Source organism: Megalops cyprinoides, chromosome 11 (assembly GCF_013368585.1).
Source record: "Megalops cyprinoides isolate fMegCyp1 chromosome 11, fMegCyp1.pri, whole genome shotgun sequence".
Classification (NCBI taxonomy): Eukaryota; Metazoa; Chordata; class Actinopteri; order Elopiformes; family Megalopidae; genus Megalops; species Megalops cyprinoides.
Genome location: NC_050593.1, coordinates 21,051,804 through 21,072,348, shown reverse-complemented (window position 1 = coordinate 21,072,348; position 20,545 = coordinate 21,051,804). Strand labels below are relative to the sequence as shown.

The 20,545-nt window shown below is 45.9% G+C and overlaps 1 protein-coding gene across 2 annotated transcripts in view; it reads left to right on the top strand.

Annotated features, from left to right (window-relative positions):
- Positions 1-20,545, top strand: part of LOC118786299 (E3 ubiquitin-protein ligase SH3RF3-like) — a 119,803-nt gene that overhangs the window by 87,502 nt on the left and 11,756 nt on the right. The window contains exons 4-8 of one of the 2 annotated variants that reach the window (XM_036541435.1): positions 5,093-5,428; positions 7,914-8,026; positions 9,933-10,103; positions 12,355-12,608; positions 16,701-17,002. In XM_036541435.1, the coding sequence (XP_036397328.1) occupies positions 5,093-5,428; positions 7,914-8,026; positions 9,933-10,103; positions 12,355-12,608; positions 16,701-17,002 (1,176 nt within the window). Of the gene's footprint in view, positions 1-5,092; positions 5,429-7,913; positions 8,027-9,932; positions 10,104-12,354; positions 12,609-16,682; positions 17,003-20,545 lie in introns of both variants that reach the window. The other variant, XM_036541434.1, reaches the window with a different exon arrangement.

The window sequence follows — 20,545 nt, the reverse complement described above, 5'->3', positions numbered from 1 at the left end:
CGCACAGAATAAATAGCGTCTTGCGGCACGCACTTATTTTTCATCTGGTTTTCATGTGTCAGAGTTTCTCTTGTGTGGATGCTGCCAGGGTGTTATTATGCTTTCGAGTTGCCTTTTCGTGGCAGGTTTACGTCCTCTCCCGATCGCATAATTACGATGCAGATGAGGTCTTTATTGTCGGCATAATCGGAACGTTTTGATTACCGGGGGACTGAATAAACTTTCTCTCCATTTTCGGTGAAATTAGTTCTCCCTGACCTATACTAATGGCAGTGCACATCAGGTTTAAAAGTTCAGTGCTTGTTTAATGAGGCCCCATGTGAACTCTTCCTGTATTGGTAAAGACCACATAAAAATTCCCTTCAGCCACAGGAAATAACAATGGGAGGCCAACCCCCCTGGGGTAAAGATGTAGTCACGCTGTGTAATCGGCTTTAATTACACTTAATTACACGAGTTTTTATTATTCTAATTGCCAAATGACTTGGGCTTGAAGCTTGAGAAATATTTCTTGCCCAAGAGTGTCATATGAAGTGTATAAAGTACAAAAACTGTTTTTGATGTCCATGTATTGAATCCCTCCTCTGGTGACCACCACCACAGAATGAGAGAGGGAACGCTCATTTGTATGTTGACCATGTTTCTCATTGCTGTTAGTGTCAGAAGCTGAATATGGTAACGGACATTAACTGTATAGAGAGCAGTGTTGCTGGGTTAGTCCTGCAGTCTTACAACACTCCTTTCTCTTCATTTATGGGATGGTAAGCTGACTACCACTGAATTTCCCATTCTTTCTCTTAAGTTAAAGATTTGATTTTTTTCCATCATGTCTTTATTTATTAAACATTCCCTTGCTGTGTGCACACTTGGTTTTGTTGTCTGTTCGTACCAGCACTCAGCTGTCACGCCAGACAAATGTCTCTACTGTGGCACACGAACAATGCAGATGCCAGTTTGGCCTGTAAGGCAGTTCAGTCTCCATTGGTGTGGGAGAATAGGGCTGGATCTGTTTTCAGTCTAAGTAGCATGCACAGATGTGGTCCATCTGAGAAATGATAACTCTGTAAAGACAGTCAGTAATCGTCTCCATGTTGAACTGGCACTGGCTAACACAGCACATCCTCTGGAGTATCTGAGTGCTGTCTTTTTGCCAATGCGAAAGCCTGCTCTTTCAGCACTTTATTGGCATATCGCTTATTTTGCCTGCTTATTGGCTTTCACTTGGCCCATAATTGCATGAATATGGATGAGTAACTAATGCTACATCTGAGTCTCTGAAAATATGGCACCTTTCTTGCCATTCCCACGAGATGCACGCCTTTATCACTACAGGGTCAATTAATCAGTGCTCTTTTACGTGTAATTTGGATCATATTAACATATCTATTAATATGGAAATTGGCGGTCGCCAACATCGCGTCTTGAGGCAAGGCTATCTTGAATCTGTGCCCAAATGAGATCTGTTGGAAATCCTCTGGAGGCCCACCTTAAACAAAGCAGGGGCAGGTCTCAGTAACACTTCCCATCCTGGAGCTGTATTTGCATTTCACATGCGTTCATGAGAAATGAATGTTAACAAAAAACCCACAGCCTAAATGGTTTTATGGTGATTACCAAAAACCCGCAGAGAGGAAAGGAGGGGTTCCCCCCGCAGGGTTCAGATTTGAATAGGAGAAGGGGAGAGAGGGGTCTCAGAGGGGTTTATTTCAATTCTGATACAAATGTCACATCACATCTCCCAGGTGTACTGTCAGATTCTGACACCCATTACGAACAGCAGTCACAGCGGCAGAGCAGGACAGCTGACTAGCATTGCGGGAAGTGACTCGTAGCCGGGGACCGCAGCACTGGGGGAACGTTTGGAAGGAAACTGATGACAGAGTGTCCTGTCTGTCTAGAGTACTGGGTAAAATGGTGTGTTTTCTCATCCCTCTCCACTAGTGTAGTGTAAATATATGCACAGTTAACAGGCAAGCACAAACCTTGAATGGCAGTGGGATGGTTGGATTTGGACAACTGCTTGCCGTGGAGTGATCTCAGACAAACCCCTCAATTACCCTCAGGGATCGCTCTCTGTACGGACTCAGATTTAAAGATGTGTTTCTGCTGGTTATCCTTTTATATCCATGGTTAGGTTTTGGTTTCCCATGAAGCAGTCTTACTCTTTTTTTGAAATAAAAATCAAATTCTCTGATGCATGACAGCCAGCGCAACTGACTAGGAAACATGTGGAGGAAACAGTTTGGAGTTTAAAGGCATGTCACAATGTATCAGCTCTCTGCTGTGTGTCAGATAGCCCCTGCAGCATTCAGATCCGTCCCGGTTTATCACTCACAGAGCTGGGCTGAACCCACAGCAGTGCGTGCCAGTCTGGCCCGGCACCAGTAGCTTCCCCCACTGTTGTCTGGTTCAGAGAGGAGGATTTTTGTGGTGCCAGTAGTCTTCATGCAGGGTGCATAGAGATGTTCAGTGTTGGGGGCATATGGTCAGGTTCACAGGGGCTAAACGTTAAACAGGCCAGTCTAGGCTAGGGTGCTGTGCTGTCCGCTTTGCCAGAGTGTGGCTGCAGAATACGTCACACTGTAGCTTAGCATTTCACGGCCCATTTCCTTCTATGCCTGTCCTGAATCTATCAGCCTTGAGTATAGCTCTTGACATACAAATTGTCACAGAATGCTTCACAGAGCACATTACAGAAAAGCAATCCAATATTTTAACAGATGCAACATGAAATGGAATGGAAAAAAGAAGACCTGTGGTAGAATGACAGATAAAAAGTCATGTCTAATGATAGTGTATAACTGGTATTAGGCTGAATTAGGCTATCATTTGCTATCACGGTGGTATGTCCGGCGAAATGGTAATTAACACTCTTTTCTGGTGGTGAAAGACAGACCAATAGCAGGGTAAGTGACCTCTGCTAGTGAGTTGCTAATGCTGTTGAAAACAGTCAGAGGCATGGTTAAATTGCAGTTATTTATCAGAGGCATGGTTACAAAACACTCATTTTTCTGTGAGCCATTGTCATAAAGCACTTAATGGATTTAGTAGAGATGTGGTTATGACCTGAACAGTTACTTATGAGAGGTATAGTTATAAAGCAGTCATTTATTCAAGAAGTAGTCATGGTAAGTACTAAGCCTCATATTGTCTGACTGTTGGTTACATATCTTCTTTTGGCAAGGGACAATACAGCAGAAATACTACTGCTTCAAGCAAATGAGAGCACATTCCAAATGAGAGCACATTCCAAGCGTGGTATGATCAGAGCAGTTGCACATCATAGTAAGCCTTTTAGTCTACATCTCTCCATGGGCCACTTAAACACTTTCCCTGGGATGGATATTTTAAATCTGAAAATTGTGAAATAACCCAGAATACAGTAATAGTGATGCATGTCCTTGGAATATGAAGGAAAGGACTGGTAACATTTTTGTGGTTCTGGAATATTCTTCAGAAAATATCGGCAGTATCTGTAGTCTTTTAGCATGGCAGATGTTCACTGAGTGACTCTGCTCCACTGCAAAGTCAATGACCCACTGTAAAAGATCTAAAGCAGAGTATGTGTGGAGTATGCGTAATGGACTAAGAAATCAATACTTCAAATGATAGATGAACTTGAGACCTTTTGGATGAGCCTGAATCTTCTGTTTAGAATATAAATGGAGTGCAATTGTGATGAGTACATATTTAATTATGCTCTGTACACACAGATTTTACAGTTTGTCATGTCCGTGAATTAAGTATTCTGTTCCCCTGTTCTCATTACTGTCACTGGCTGGGAAAATCTGTTTAGCATTCATTTTGTGAAAGCTGCTGTACATATCCAATTGTCGTTAGAAATTAACTGGTCATTTGAAAAAAGTTGGACGAGTGTTGCTTGTTGCCTGTATTTCACCAAAAGGTGTATTTCTTCATCTTGTACATTGCATGTCTGACGGCATTTTTTATTAGTTTGTGGTTAATAGTCTTTCTTTACACACACGCACACACACACACACACACACACACACACACACACACACACAGTTAAATGTTACACATTTTAGTTACATCTGTCGCCCATTCACTGAGGCTTATATTGACGCTAAGAGGATTACATTTGATATGAAGTAAATATTGTTATTGGAGCAGTCCATTTCTGGCCTCCTTTCAAAATGTGTCCTAAATTGCACTGGCCTTCCACGGATGCATGTCTGTTCAGTTATATGTCTTTTTAAAATGTAGCTGTCAAAATTAAATATATGACTGGAAAAACATCCATTTGGTTTGTATGCTTAACAATGTATACTTAAAATCTGCTATTGTATTAGGATGTCAGCGTGTTTAACTATTGGTCTTTAGGTAATTTTTCATATTTCTGCACAGAGATGGTTATAAAAATAGTCTGTTTTTTTGTTCTTATGGTTCATATTTTACATTCATAAAAGCCTTCCAGTTTCAGGGTTATGATTCCTGTTGACAATTTCAGAAACTTCACATGGTTACATTTTAAACTCAGTGAGCTGATATGCTGAAGTTGATGATAACCGGCCAGTGAAAGCTTGCAATTACCTCACAATAGGAAATGGTTTGTGGTGTCCCCTCACAGCAGAGGCTAATGGCCTGATTTGAGCACCCTCTCAGCTGAAATGTGTTGGTTCAGAGGGGCTCTTAAGAGAAAATTGTCCAACAATAGGACGCTCAGCAGGTATCCACTCAAGTAACGGCATCAGACCACAGAGCAGTGTTGTGGACAGACCCTATCCACTCAAACTGATCCCACTTTTCGGGTGACAGCTGATCCCCCCTGCATCACATATGACATTTCACACTGCTTACATGACTTGCTCCATGCACAAACGTACCCCAAACCCAATCTGACAGGCCAAACTCATCCCGAATCCCATCTGACAGTCCACACTCATCCCAAATCACATTTGACAGTCCAGACTCATTTTAAGCTTGTTATATGACTTACCCTACATATAAATGACAAACCAAAATCAACCCAAACCCTCTTCACCTCTTTACCACTTCAAATTCACCCTCTGGCCCTGTATGACAGCCCACACTCACTCCATTTGCCTGCCGTCCCTCTGCCTCCTCATAGCTGAACGAAGCAGCCAAGCAGCTGATGGAGATGGATAAGCCTAGCCCAGTCCCGGGCCCCAGCACCGAGCCTGGCTCTCCGGCCGGGCCCTGCTCAGGCTCCGCCCTGAATGGCAACGGCCCTGTCAGCGCCATCCACCGCCGCATTGACGGCAAAAAGAACGCCAAGAAGCGCCACTCCTTCACCGCGCTCAGCATGACCCAGCGCACTGCCCAGGCCCTCAACAACCGCCACTCCATGGAGATCAGCGCGCCCGTGCTCATCAGCTCCTCCGACCCCCGCGCCGCCGCCCGCATCGGAGACTGCCCACACCTGTCCTCCAGCGCCCCCTCACAGGTAGGGCACAAGCCGTCTCACTCACACATGAGTACATGTATGCCTGTTCTCACTCACTGAGTCACACACATGTTCTCACACATACACATACATAGACACACTGTCATACTCCCACACACCTGCTCACACATTGCCACTTACACACAAATTCTCACACACATGCGCACACACACACACACACACACACACACACACGCACACACACATAGCAGGTGAGAATTACATGCATACCAAGCGGCGCTCTCAACCTCCCCTGCTATAATACTTGGCCGCACTTCTCTTTGCATTAAATATTGAGCTCCTAGGAGACTGGGGTGTTTGTTCTGCACAGATGCCTTTGTTCGCTGGCCTGGATAGCCTCCAGCACAGTGCCCAAGGCTGCATTTGGCCATAGGCCCCCAGCAGGTCATGAGAGGACATGGACATGGCCAGCTCCTCCATGCAGTCGCACTGAGCACAGGCCCTTTGTCTGCGTAATAAAACTGTGATGGTTCGCTTTCTTATCAGAGGTCACTTTCAGGTTCTTCAGGACCTGCTGTGATTAGTCCTTCCCTGACCATGTTGTCAGGGAAGTGCTGGAAGCGCCTCTGTTCTTCCAGAAAGGGTTTCCACAATAGAGGAAGCGTGTGGGGACTGACTGCCACATGGGGCTCATGTTTCAAAGACTCCCCATGCCACTAGCTTTACCCTCACATCTGTTTCTGGACCGCAGTTTGGTAGAGCTCTCAGCAGTTGCCTTGAGCACTCTCTCTTCAATGGTGTTCTGCTTCCAAAGGTTGATTTTAAATCCACCATTCCCCCAATTAAAGAGCAGGACCCTCTTCCTGTGAAACATGAAAGGAGTCTCGTGATAGCCATTTAACCCCAATAACAGACTGCACACAACTGGTGAGACCATTAAGAAATGCAGGCAAAACTCCTTCTTTCTAAGGGACATGGGCAGTTTCCCCAGTCCTGTCCTCCTCACTCATTGTGGAAACCTTCCTTTGATCCTCCCCTGCGCTCAGACATAACCTAAAGTACACCGCACCTGACTCTCAGACCGCTGTCTTGCTCTTAGCCATCAGACACTGTAGGAGAGCCCACCAGACAGGAACACCGCCGTGGCCACAGCTGCCTCTGACAGCCCTGCCTTTGTCGTGTTGTGAATTATTCATGCCCCCACTCCCCCCTCCTCAGGGGTCAGCCTGGTGAAAGAGGGAGATCGGGGGAACGTTCGGCTGCAGACTCACAGACGGGACACTCCTGTCACTCACCCCGATTGGGATGGATAGGGTGTTGGCGGGGTTGGGGTGGGGGTGGGGGGGCGTCAAAAGCTAACAAGCCCAGGTCTGCGCCGCTTCAGTTAGCTAGGGCGGAAGGTCACCAGGCCAAGGAAAGCATTCCACAGAGCGGCGCGTCTGTCCCGCGGAGCCGAACGTTCTCACAGGGCTGCGGTCTAAAGCAGAATTGCACAATACGCTGGCCTCTCTTGTTTGCGAGAACAAACATTTGGCACCAACAGCCTGGCACAGACATGGAAACTCCCATAAATCTCTCCTAATAATGACTTCAAACCTGTAAGCACCCCGGGGATTGCTCCTTTATAAAATGTGGAACAATACGCAAGATCCGAGACCCACCACCTTTCTCCCTTTGGGTGTATCTGCTTGCACTAAGTAGCCTTGCGTGGAGCTTAATGACTGAAACCCAAACTGAAAGACTGGCTGAAAGAGTGGGATTTTTTCTGAAGCATGGTTATGTGCTTAGATTATCACCTCACCCCAGAGAACACAGCACCCTGTTAAAGTGAGCCAGAGGGTTGAGGCAGGTAGAGATCTACATGGATGATGATCAAATTAACGAGACACTGGACTGTACTGGGGTTGGTGAGTCTGTGTTCCCAGTATGGGATCCCGCCAGCACTGTCTCCATGGAAGGTTGGGATAATTAGGCTTATCAGGTCGACCCCCTGCACACCGCTTACACTTCATAGGCTCTAATTGCCATTTTAAAAATGCACATGACAAACGACTCATAGCATCATCTGCAATGTTTTTTAATGAGAGCAAATCTAATTTTTTTTTTAATTGCCAAGGAATTAAACACCCGCTCTGTGATCTCTGAAGCCCGCTGTGAGAGCAGGTGGAGGGGAGTCATGGTTACTGTGGTGAAATTTGTCACGTGTGATTGATTGCCAATCAAACACTTTTACCATTTTTAAATCTTCTATGGAGTCATGGCAAAACCCAAATACCATTTTCTGTTTTCAGCTTTGCAAATGTACTTACAACACAAACATGCATTGTTTAAATGCAAACCATGTTAGCATTGTAGACCTTGCTATCCCGCTTCTTTATTTCAGACCTAGCCTCCTTCCCTGCTAACACAGTCCAGAGGCTTTGTACATCAAGAGGTGTCAGTCATATTTCCTTCATTATACTGTGGCTTGAACTGTGTGGTGCTGAACGACCTTTTGTAACTGATCGATCCTCCTTTCCCACAGGACTCGTCCTCCTTCGTCGGGACATCGAGCGCGGCTGTGGTCGTCCCTCCAAGGGTGACCTCTGTGGCTGGGGAACTGCTGGCTGCGGCCAAAGTCCAGCTGCCCCTGAATATGTAAGCCTCTCTGCCCTAATGTCCCTTCATACAGTACCAGTCAAAAGTTTGGACGCATCTACTCACAGAAGTGTTTTTCTTTATTTGTACTATTTTTCACATTTCAGGATAATAGTAAAGAAACAGTGAAATAACACAAATTGAATTAGACAGTGACCAAAAAAGTGTTAAACAAATCAAAACAATATTATATTTTAGATTATTCAAAGTAGCCAAAAAAATTTAAATGAATTTTTTTGTGGGAAAGAAAGTCATACATAGGCATCAACTTTACTATTTATATTTGTCTAAGAAACTAATTTCAAGCATTTAAGCTCAAGTCTTTAGATCAAAATGTCTTTGAATGCATGTTTCCCATTGTCTTAATCAGGTTCGTCCAAAGTTCTGACTGGTACTGTCTGTAAGTCTGTCTCTCTGTCCTAATGTCGCTGCAGTGGTGGAGAGGGTTGCCTTTGCCAGGTTTTCAGCCCGCTGGAATATGGCCGTTGTGTGTGCATTTACAGGTCATGTTTGCAGTGTGACAGATTTGGAGAGCAGAAAAATCTATTCCCCTCTACTTTTCCCAGCTTATTTACAGGGAGTTCATGTTTCCTGTATCATTTATCAATGTCTATTGACATTCTGGCCATGCTCTCGTATGGGCCTTTAACCTGGACAAAAGTTGTGAAACCAAACCATTGAAAAACTGTGCAGTGATTCAGTTTTTCAATAACAAATTAATTTCAATGTGTGGGTGGCATTTTATTGGAAAAACCTCATGAGAAAAATGTATTGGAATTTTTTTTACACTCAAACATTCAAACTTTCTCCTCCTCGACAGTCATCAAAATATCTTGTCTGTGTATCTTTTGTTGTGCATCGCGTTTATTTACTGGCGTTTTGAAATGAATGACATGTCTGTTCTGAGGTGATGGGATGGAATTTCTCTATCAGAAAGAAAGAGGGGGGGAGAGCGAGCGAGCAGTGCAGAGCTTTTTGTAATAAAGTGCCGCTGTCTCTTTTGATCACATATCTCTCCTCCATGCACACAAGCATCTGCCGAAAGACATGAGCATCAGTCCCGCTCCCTTCATGTCTGTCTGTTCGCCACCACTGTGTCCCTTTCCAGAGGGGACCGTCCCACCAATGCGTCTGGACAGGTCCATTCCTGCCGCCATCCATCCTCAACCCGGCAACCGCCTCCGCTGCCATGGCGAAACAGCCCGCCTGTTGCCATAGTTACCCAGGCGCTTTGCATCAGCAGCGGCTCGGGTCCCACGCTTTAGAGACGCCGCTTATTGTTCCCTCTTGTTTTGAGATAGGTGCAGCCCTCTTTGGAGACAGGCAGCCCTGTCTGTTTTTTTTTGTTCTCAGTGGTCTGTCGAGTGTGATTACAGTCAGAGCGTTTGAGCTGGCCAGCAAACAGAACAGGGCCCGGGGGGGGCGATAGCACACTGCCAAAACGTTTCACGGGTATATTACATCCCCACTGTTTGTAGCTGTGTGTGTCTCTACAGTAAATTAGAGAGTCACCTTATTCAAGGATGTTTATGATCTGGGGAGTCTGTTTGAAATCTTCTCATGCTCCTCTGACCTTTAAGGTCACATGGGATGCAAATGACTGTTGTGTTCTTCCAGAAAGTTACATAAACAAGCTGTGGCAGACAGTTACTGGCCTTGATTCAAAAAGGGGGAATGCCTTCGCCTTTAACCATTCAGCAGCAAACTTAATTATAGTTCCCTTCTTCCATTTGTCCGCGTTACGTTTTTTTTCTCTCAGTTTAATAATTCCATCAGTACAAGATGAAACTAGCCTAGTGTACTGTATGTAAAAGTTGTATTGCTGTGTTGTATCGCACATGTGACCTATCCATGGGTATGTATCCCTACATCCTCCCTCAGCTGACCCCTGTGTCCCCGCCCACAGATACCTGGCCATGTACGCCTACAAGCCACAGAAGGGCGACGAGCTGGAGCTGAGGAAAGGCGAGATGTACCGCGTGACGGAGAAGTGCCAGGATGGCTGGTTCAAGGGCACATCCCTGCGCAGCGGCGCCTCCGGTGTCTTTCCGGGGAACTACGTCACCCCTGTGTCCAGGTGGGCGTCCTCCGCAGAAGCTGTCATCATTAACTGTCTCTGGAAATGGGGAGGTTTAGACTGATGTAGCTGCGTCTGCCTGTGTTTTAGGGAGGCCAGCTTGATCGTCCCACGAACCAAAGCACACCCATAAATCCACGCGGGGCTGCGCAGACCATTGTGCGCCCCGACTTTAATGATGGACGCTGAGTAGCTCAAATTGTACTGTCACGCGGTGATTGGAATATATGGGACGGCGGTAATAGCCTTGCACTGGCTGATTAACATACTGCTGGCGTGCAGATCTCAGCAGGCTGCCGCACTGCAACAACCGGAGGGGAATTATCTGCACAGGAGTGGGGCCTGGCGGGAAGGCAAGAGCCTGAACTAACAGTACTTTCCCAGAGCTCCACTGTCATAACAGTCTCTGAGTCTCGCCAGAGAGCGATTGGAGAAAAAGTCTCCGTGCAGAAAAATGTTAGCAGCCAACGACATGTGAATCATATCAGTGTGTGTCATTAGTGCTTGACTGTATGTGTTGCTAGGACGCGGGTCAACAGTTTGGATGTAGCTGCCGTTTACTCATGCCTCAACCACAAACCGGCATTGTATTTGTCATCAGTGTTGTAAGTGAAAGGTAATATATGAAAGGTTACGTATGGGGGAATGAAATATGTGCGGGATCATCTGGGGAATGACCCCTCTTCAAACACTACCCGAACATCTTTGAAAAGCAGTGATCTGTCCTTGGGCTTCCATCTACTGAAGATCACTTTTCAGGGCTGAAGTATGAGACAGCCGTGTTATGTATGAAAGCATGCAAAGAAACACCAGAATTCCTCTTAATTCTATCCACAGTAATTTGTGGCTGAAAGCATGTGAAAGTGGGGAGGAGGGGTGGAGGGGGGGGGGGTGCCGTTTTAAAGAGGTGAAGCCAAAACAAAGACAGACTCAGAAACTTTAATCAGCAGTGAGGACATTCTGCCTTGCCTTCTGGAAAAGTGTAAACAGACCAAGCTCGAGTTTGTGCAGAATGTCAGAAAAACTCCTAGGAAGATAATATGGTAGGATCCCTGTGGCCCCAGCCCCAGCGAAGCCCAATACACACACACAACCACAGACAGGTGTAGCAGGGGAACTGTGAGTAAATACATTCCACTCCCTCACTTCAGGGAGCCCAAGTCCCCCAGGTCGACCTAACACACAGGCAGGGGAGGGGGGACAAAGCACGTGATGTGCTCCACTTAGAGGAAATCTGTGCTATTGGACGCAGTCCGAGAAAGGCACGTACTTTTGGAAACAGATAATTGGCCGGTCTTACATCTTCATCCTCAAAGGAATCCAAAGTCAGCATTCCCCTTACAGAGTTCCAGCCCCATTATCTCAGTTCAAAGGCATCCCAAAACGCTGGGTCAAGTTTCAGGCTTTGCTCGGTGTCAGCTGGTCTCACATGAGCTAGTGCTTTGGTTTTCGTCCTTTAACACAGAGAAGAATAAAATTGCTGATGCATTTTTTTCTGCCACCTACCTCACATCATAGAAAACTCATGTCAGTGACGCGATGAATCACAACCTGAGCACAGGCATATGGAAGATACACAGACTTCTTTTCATCTACAGTAACATTCATTCAGAAGGATTGCAGTTTGCGAGAATTTTTTTCTGTGTCCACAGAGAATCTACAAGCCAGCACATTGCTCCCAAACGTAGCTTTGAGCACAGTTCAGACATCATAGCTGAAAACCTCCGACTCTTGTTGCAGGCAACATCCTTCCCCCCTTGCTCGGCTTAATTAAGGATGGCTGAACTTTTAATCTTTGCACACTCGGAGCACCAGACATTTTACACAGATTTAGTTGAATTATTAATTACCGTCCAGTTCCTGTTTCATAAGCGGATCAGGACCTTTTAAAAACCCAGTCTGTAGCCAGTGGCCAGCATCAACATGAAGTCAATTGCAGAACCATTTTACGTTGCAGCCCGCATTTGTGCACACACTACAACAAGTCTTTGTTCTGTGACAAGACATCAATATGTGGCCAAAGGGATGTGGGGATTATGGAGGCACTGTCAATAATATCGGCTCTCTGAAATAATGTTAGTAAGGTAACTATATCTCGATATACCATAATAAATGTAATCCAGCAGAACTCAATATAGCGACGGTGAGAGATGGAAAGTGATGGTGAACCAATCAATTTCACAGGTGAATCATTTGTGCCTTTGTCCCCAGGTTGTCATTAAGTGTTTTGATCCTTCTCCTTCCTCCACAGGGCCCCCTTCGCAGTGGGGCAGTCCCGCGCTTGCCTCTCGGGTTCGGCGCAGGTGGTGAAGGTGGTGCCCAGCTCCCCGGTGTCCGCCGGGCCCTCCAGCCCGGTTCTCATGGGGTCGGGGTCACGCTCCACCCCTCCCCTGGTGAACCCCTCCTCCTCCCCTCAGCTGCAGCCGGCAGCCATGCACCTGAAGAACTGCTTGCGTCTCTCAGGACAACAGGCTCCCGGCCAGGCCCGCAACGCCATGCAGTTGGGTGAGTGCTGCTTTCACCATGGATACAGAATAACCAAGCTAGATGTCAGTTACCAGGCAAGCGTCAGTCAGGTGCACGCATGAGCCGAGCTGCCATGCTGGACAAGAAATACATGGCAGACTGCTTTAGTGGTGTCCTTTTTGAACAACATTTAACACATTACACTACATTATTTTAAGTTGGCAGATCTTATCCAGAGCGACATAGGTTACAGTTTTGCCCATTTATACAGCTGGATATAGGCAATTATGGGGTAAGTACCTTGCCCAAGGGAACAACAGAAGTGCTCCAGTAGGGAATCGAATCAGCAACCTTGATTACCAGCCCTACTCCTTACCACGATGCTACGCTGCCTCCACACTTTAACACTAGTACCACTTTACCGTATGCAATTTGTACTCACACTTTGGAAGTATCTCTGAGTAAGAGTGTAACAGCCCTATGTGCACTTTCAGTGAATGTGGGTTAGGGTTAGGGTTCGGGTTTCATGTTGACCCATTAAGGATGGAATGGAATATTGATGAGAAAACATTGTGTCCTGTCTAGTGTGTCTCCCCTGCATGATTTACCTTCCTAATATTTGTATGCTGTATAGCAGTTCTCCATCATTGATCTTGTAGCTGCTCTTACAGCCTTCATATTGGACCATCTGGAGGGTCAAGGACGGCTCAGCTTTCACGCAGTTCCAAGCCTTTTTTCCTTCCTGTCTCTCACAGTTAATTTCCGAAACAACAGCAGAAAGACAAAGATGGCTCTGCAGGGACAGATCTGCAGCACTGTCTGCAGCAATAACTCAGCTCGGCCACTCGGCTCGGTCACATCGCGTTATAGATTCCCCCCAGGGCACGTTCTGGAGCGCTCTCCCTCGGAACCGGTGCCAAGAATAACCCCGCTCGTTCCCCGACGCCCCAACCAGTATGACATCACACGGAGGTCGCTGCGCTGTTTGTGTGCGGAGGCTTAATGATAGACCCCGGAACGTTCCGACAGTCCACCCTCACACCCTCAGACTCCACACAGCTGGCTCGCATTACTGCCGAGGGCGTCCCGTAAGCAGCTGCACGAGGGACCGCTGACAAGATGTTTGTTTGTCTTACGGTGTCCTCCGAGCCCTTCGCAGAACAGTTCAGAGCAGGAAACAGGAAGTGAGGGATGGCCTTCTGGACTGAGAGAGATTCAGAGGGAGGGGGAAAGAGAAAGATCAGAGCACATGGGCTGGCACTCATCTGAGACCTGTCACAATCACCATGGCTATGAACAACGTGTCTTAAAGAGTTACATTTTAGTGTAGTGGGTTTGAAAAGATTCCCATGCAAAGCACAGTCATCCACATCATTTTCTCTTTACAGCATACTGTGATTAGCATAGTTACCACTATGCTAATCTAAAGCATTGAAGCATTAAAGCATTGAAGAGTAATTCAACAAAGTCTGAAGGAACATTGTTGAATACTAATCTGCAACATTCCACCACCTCTCAGGTCACTTTTTATCTTTATAATAGTGACGTAGCATATTCCTAGAAAGAGTATTAACGGTGATGTTTTTCAGTTGGCCAGAGCAGTGTTTTTTTTTAATAATGTTTCAGGAAGGGAAATGATTGCAAAATGAAGATAGCGGCATGCTTCTGGCCGTTGTGATACCCCGGCGTTGTGTCCGCACTCGCTTAGCGGTCCTGTTGAACAGCTTGACTTGAGCCAGAGGCCGCGTATTCACAACAGATGGACTGCAGGAGGACTGCACTTCTGGACAGGCTTGTTAAACCGTCCTACCGCTCAGATAAGCTGTCTGTGATAATGAAAGGTCTGGCGGCGCACGATGGCAATAATTGCCGGTTGCATTCTTGGCCGCTGACCGTACGATTGTGAGATTGTGAGAAAATTCTCAGTAGACCTCACAGGATTCTGCCAGAGACTGCTTGTTTCTATGGAGTCTCAGACGAGCTTTAATGACAGAGGAGCCCTCAAAGTCCTGGCCAGTCCTGTGTGTCAGGGGCAGCCTGACACCCTTTTAGCACATGAAGATTGGGGACAGAGTGTCGGGGCGGTGACTTTGTGTTATGTAATGAGGCCTTGGCTCAGGGAATCCCCGTGTCCGCTGTACACACACACATTCTTTTTGGAGGCACATGACTGTAAGCAAGAGCTAGAGACAAACCAGTCCAAATCTTTCATTAGCCGTGCTGTAGAGTTCAGCGTATTAAAAACATAGTCATCCCAGAGCTGAATCCCTCTGTCCAACTCATGATGATGTCGTGGGAACTGCAACAGTTCTGAGCATGAACATGATTTCAAAGAACTCTGAATATTGGTCTCTCATCACCTAAAGACATGGAACAGGTTGTAGATACAGATCTTCAGATAGCATGGGTGAATGGTGCATATTTAGATTTTAGTGTATTTACATTTAGTGTAATTTTAAAATTACATAATTTTGTATTTACTATTTTTTCCACAATTAGGCTACCTATTTTGGATGTTCCACTGACTAACTCAGTGTTAGCTGTTGTAAGCAGTCATTGGGGCTGGAAGAGCCGAGCTTTGCAGGCATCCTTCTCAGTCATCAGGGTAATGTTTAATATGTTTAACAGAACACGTGAAGTGATTGATGTGGATGTGATGTCTCTTTCAAAGGAATGAGAATGGCAGTGTCGCTCAGTCTCAGCAGAGAGCAGGGAGGTGAATTAGATCCACCACTCACGCAGGGTTTTTTTGTTAGCATTTCAGGATGTATCAGACAAATAAAGGCCACATAATGAAATTAAATCAAGCACTGTACAGTGAATACATCCGCGGGGAATGACTCAGGTTGCGTGTGTGCATATTGAAAGGAACGCTCAGTGTCAGCAGTATTTATTCAGGTGATTATTTGTTTAGCAAAAATATGAATGCGACTGTAATAATGTAAGCTATTAAGTTTGACAGCAATTGCATCCCAGGGATGAAACCTGTCCTGTTGAAATGGCCATCATTTCCTCCCTTCTGGCAACAGTAACAGTGCTCTGTCCTCAGTCTATTGACTACTTAGCAAACATAGTTATCCTCCAGAGTACAGCAAATATTATTACAGTCTGTGCTTTGTGTTGATTGTTTTGCTGTGGTCTAAAAAGCATGCTGGTATGATTCAGTGTGTGGAGAGAACATCTCCCTCTCTCTCTTTCCTACTTAAAGAGCTTTATTTTCACAAGTGCCTCTCTGCTTTTGTTAGGTTGATTTTTGCAGGTGAGAATATGGAGAAAGTGCAGCAAGTATGCCACATTGTGTTCTCTGGAACATGTTATGAGGATGTGACTGCAGTTTGTAGATTACAGAGTGTCCTGTGGCTGTAGTTTTTCTCTGCTCACCTCATTACTTTCAAATTGCTTTTAAAATTTAGAATGAAACAAAGAGGAAAGGTGGAATTGCAAAGCACCCACCAAGACAATGACCCAGATAAGACTGGTATATAAATGTTAGGGATGTCTGACAAACCACTCACCGTGTTGAATTTTTTCCCAGAAGAACCTTGTTCTCCTGATAGGTTTGCAGCTAATCAGATGGGGCAGGTGATGGGGGAAACACTCATCTTTCTTGCATGTAATTTATGGTTAATATTGGTTGCTATGTATGCATATTAACTAATCGCGTGTAGTGGCCTCTCCTATATCATACGCCCGCCACACCTTCACAAACGCTCCTATTCCTGGGAGAGGTTAGGCTGCTGCAGCCTACAGGCCTGTCACAGTCCTCTGATGCATGTTACATGTTTGAGAGTCTTATCTAACAGCTTATCTCCCCAGCTCTTCTGAGTGACCTGTAGAAATGCTTATAGAACTGAAAACGGTATACTGTCTTGTCTGTGAGGGGGAGCAGTATAGCACAGTGGTAAGGTGCAGGACCTGTAGCCAAAAAGTTGCCAGTTCGATACTCCTGCTGTACCCTTGGGCTTAAGAACTTAACCCAGAATTGCCTCAGTTACAATCCAGCTGTATAAATGGATAACGTAATTTGCTCTGGATAAGAGCGTCTGCTAAATGCTAATAATCTAATATAATCTAATGCGATGTGTCTGTGTCCTCCCTGCTCTGCTGTAACAGTGCACAGTCCTCCTGCAGGCAGCCCAGAGCGTCCGACAGCAGCTGTGTCCCCACTGCGCCCCCACAACTCCCCGACGAGGTCCCCGGGCCCCTCGGCGCGCCCGCTGTCCATGGTGTCCCACCAGCCCGCCTCCCTGGCCCCTGCCACCCGGCCCACCATCCCCCTCACCTCCGCCGCCGCGGCCATCACCCCGCCCAACGTCAGCGCTGCCCACCTCAACGGGGAGGCAGCGGCCAGCCCCCTGCAGCCTCCCTCCCCCGCGCACCCCCAGGGGGCTGTCGCCAGCCTGCCCAAACTCGAAGAGAAGAAGGCTGAGAAGGTGGGTCCCCGCTTCCTGTCTCTGTGCGCCTTTTTCCCGCCTCTGTGTCCTCACGTCCTGTCTCTTTTACACTGTGCTTCCTGTCTGTCCCTGTCAAAAGATGCTCAGCATACATTTACTTGCTGCCCCCCCCCCCCTTTCATCAGTGCATTTTCTCATTCCCAGCAGTGCTGTCAGAGGGACAAGCTTGAATACACTTAATGCTTAATGGTCTCTCATTATAAGACTGAGGCTCTGACAGATAGACTCATTATATGAATAAATTAATTTTCAATGCCAGAAGAAGTATTGCTGTTGCTACCCTGCACTGTGTCAGTAAATTTCAGTTTCCCAGGCAATGGCTCTGATAACAGGTCAAGTGCAGCTCTGTATTTGATCACACAATTTCCTGTTCATTAGCAGAACATTAATTCTCAACACAGTGAAACATTATTCTTTGCACAGCCATTTTTTTAATGTGCTCTCCATCCCCATTAGTTCATGTGAAATATTCAAGCTCAGAATGTGAAAGCAACTTTAAGAGGCTAAGCTGCAATCTGCCAGCACATCTCAGTACCCCCATCACACGTATCTGTTTTGAAACTTTCCTTTCATGGCAGGTGGCTTTTGCCGTAACTGTTATGCCTACAGCTCGCTGGGCTATTGTGTCATCTTCTCAGGCATGTAAGGGAACTGACTCTGCCTGTTTTTTTTAAAGAGCTGTTATGAAGGTGCTGCTAGACACCCTCCCACTGGGGTCTCTAGGTGCCCCACAGTTCTCTGCTTCTCATTACATCACCTGATCTGAAACACCTTTCTGACTAGTATTTTCTCTCAAGCCAGTGCACATAAAGCTGGCAGGAGAGATTTGAGTTGTCAACAGCAGTAGGATTACACAGGTATGGAGATTTTATGGGCAGCAGTGTAGCATAGTGGTTAACAGTAACTGAAAGGTAGCTGGTTTGATTCCTTGCTGGGGCACTGCTGCTATACCCTTGGGCAAGGTACTTAACCCAAATTGCCTGTATAACTGTATAAATGGGTAACGTAAAAAACTGTAACCTATGTAAGTTCCTCTGGACAAGAGCATCCACTAAATGGCGATAATGTAATTTCAGACAGACATGTCTGTCTACAGCATTGCTGTGTCTTACTACCTTGTATTGTTGATTATTAAAAGCAACAAGGAGTTTTTCAATATGTGTAACAGATACAGGTACAAACCTGCAGAATATAGAAAGAATACATATTGTAGGGATGCTTATGTTAGCAGAATCCCGCCTGTCTGGCTGCTCTTACCTACTTGCGACTTGATTTGCTTCAGCTGAGGATCGGGAGATGGACATATCCTCTGACTGGCATTTGCTCCCCTGGTTTACTGTGGGATTTATAGTGAAGTGTGTAAAATAGCCATTGAGTGAATGTGAGTGCACTGGGGGAAAGCGTTTGTTGTTCTTCACAGCTCCTGAATGAGTGCGGTGGTTGCCACGGCAAAGGCAGGCCTCATTTGTAGCATTAAATTCCATAGTCGGCATACATGCATATAAAGGGGCGAAGATGGAAAAAGAAAGTAATAATTGTGGGCGTGAGCGATAGGAAATGAGATGCGAGCCTCAGTGAGACATGCCTGTGAGGGGCAGCGTAGGGGAAGTTCACACGTACAGGGTGTAGACCCTGCCTCCTCTGCTGTCTGTTAGTCTGACAGATGTCACTGCCTAGATTATTCATTGATAATTGGCTCTGACTCATAAGCATGTGCATCGGCACCATCAAGCAACGTCTTCTCACCCCAAAGGCAAGGGTGTGTGTGTGTGTGTGTGTGTGTGTGTGTATATATGAGGAAAGGTCTGGCAGGTTTTGCCTTTCAGCGCTGTTGGATTCCAGATCATGGCTTTGCTCCATGAGTTATGGAAGGCTTATACAGAGAGGCCTAGAATGCAGTGGATCATAGGCTGGGTGCAGTATGCCAGGCCCGCCACTGAGACCTCCCCAGTCTATCACAGGAGAGAGACAGCACTGTTCTCAGGACAGCAGTGTGGGAGATCTCCTGAGACGCCAAGCACATACGCCAGCCTCGGGAGGCCTTAGAGCCGACACTGAAAGCCTTTCACTGAGCTCCCTCCACCGCATCAATTACACGGGTCATAAACTAAGTCTGAACAGTGTGTGCATCTGCCATTGTGTTTGCAGTGATATAAAACCTTTCCGCTGGTTATTCATTGCCATATTCCAGACTGGATTACACTCACAATCATGGTTCTATTTTTTTACTGTTACGCTTACCCATCGTCCAGGCTGTATTTTATTTTTATTTATTCATTTATTTATTTATTTTTACTTTTATGGTCTATTCTATGAATAATATTCTGTCGCTGACGATTTTATTCTTGATATATACTGTAGAGAGAAAAGTAATGAAAAAAAGACTACTTCAGTGTAGATCTCGAAACACCCATTGGTTACTATATACAGTACTATATACAGATTTTGAATTTTCTTTGAGAAAAATTCTGATGCATACAACGTGTAATCACAGCATCTGTCCCTAAAACTCAACGGTCATCGGTCACCTACAACTCAGCTAGACTGTGGTCTGTCTGTATGATCAAAAAAAGGTCATCATAACTAGTTGCAGCATGGATTTTCATAAAATAGTCTTGTTGAGTATCAGTCAGCAATGCTGTTCAACCATAGTTCATCATTTGCCTCAACCATAGGTAGATTCTTTAGGTGAAGATTATACATGTACATAAGGGTTTGGAGCAGTGTTCCAGTCTATTGTTTCTGGCATATAAAGGAATATTACCTGTTCGTTATAGAAGACACACCTCTCAATATTGCACTTGTACTCCTAAAGTATGGCAGACTATCATTATACCATAATTAAAAATAAAACAACAGTGATCTAAAATCAAGACCCTGGTAATGTTATGCAATCATTTAACTATCATACAAAACCCATTTTGGTGTTGGGGTCATTTTATCACTTGCCGTAGAACTGCATTGACTGTAGTCTTTTAAGTGGCCAACCCACAGAAAACACCTGAAGTCTAACCTAAAAAAAAGAGTGTGATGTACTGACATTCTGCAGCTTGTTTTGTGATGGTCGAGTCCTTTGGCTTCGGCCCGGTCTCCCCCAAAGCTCACAGCATTGATGACATTCCAGGAATCCTTGTCTGTCAGTCCAGCCCAAGAGGAAGGCCCCCTCCCCCTGACTGCCAGACACCGGCTCTGTCAGAGCAGTTACAAGGGTTAACCAGTCCCCCGCTTTAAACAGAGACTGCCCTGCCTTGGAGGGGGAAAGACATGGGATGATGGCAGAAGAAGTGGCCATTGTTCCCTCCCATTCCCAGCAGCATAATGATCATGCGCTCTGTGTCATTGTGCTTGAATACACAGACGTACACTCACACAGTCTTCATTGATACACTCCTGCTTGTGTTTTGAATAATCACCCTCTGTCTCTTCATCACCCACTCCTTCTCCCTGAACATATTTTTTCCAAGCAAGGCAGTGGGAGTAAAGCTCGGCTGCATGTTTGTCGCCCCCCAGTGGTGAGTCTGT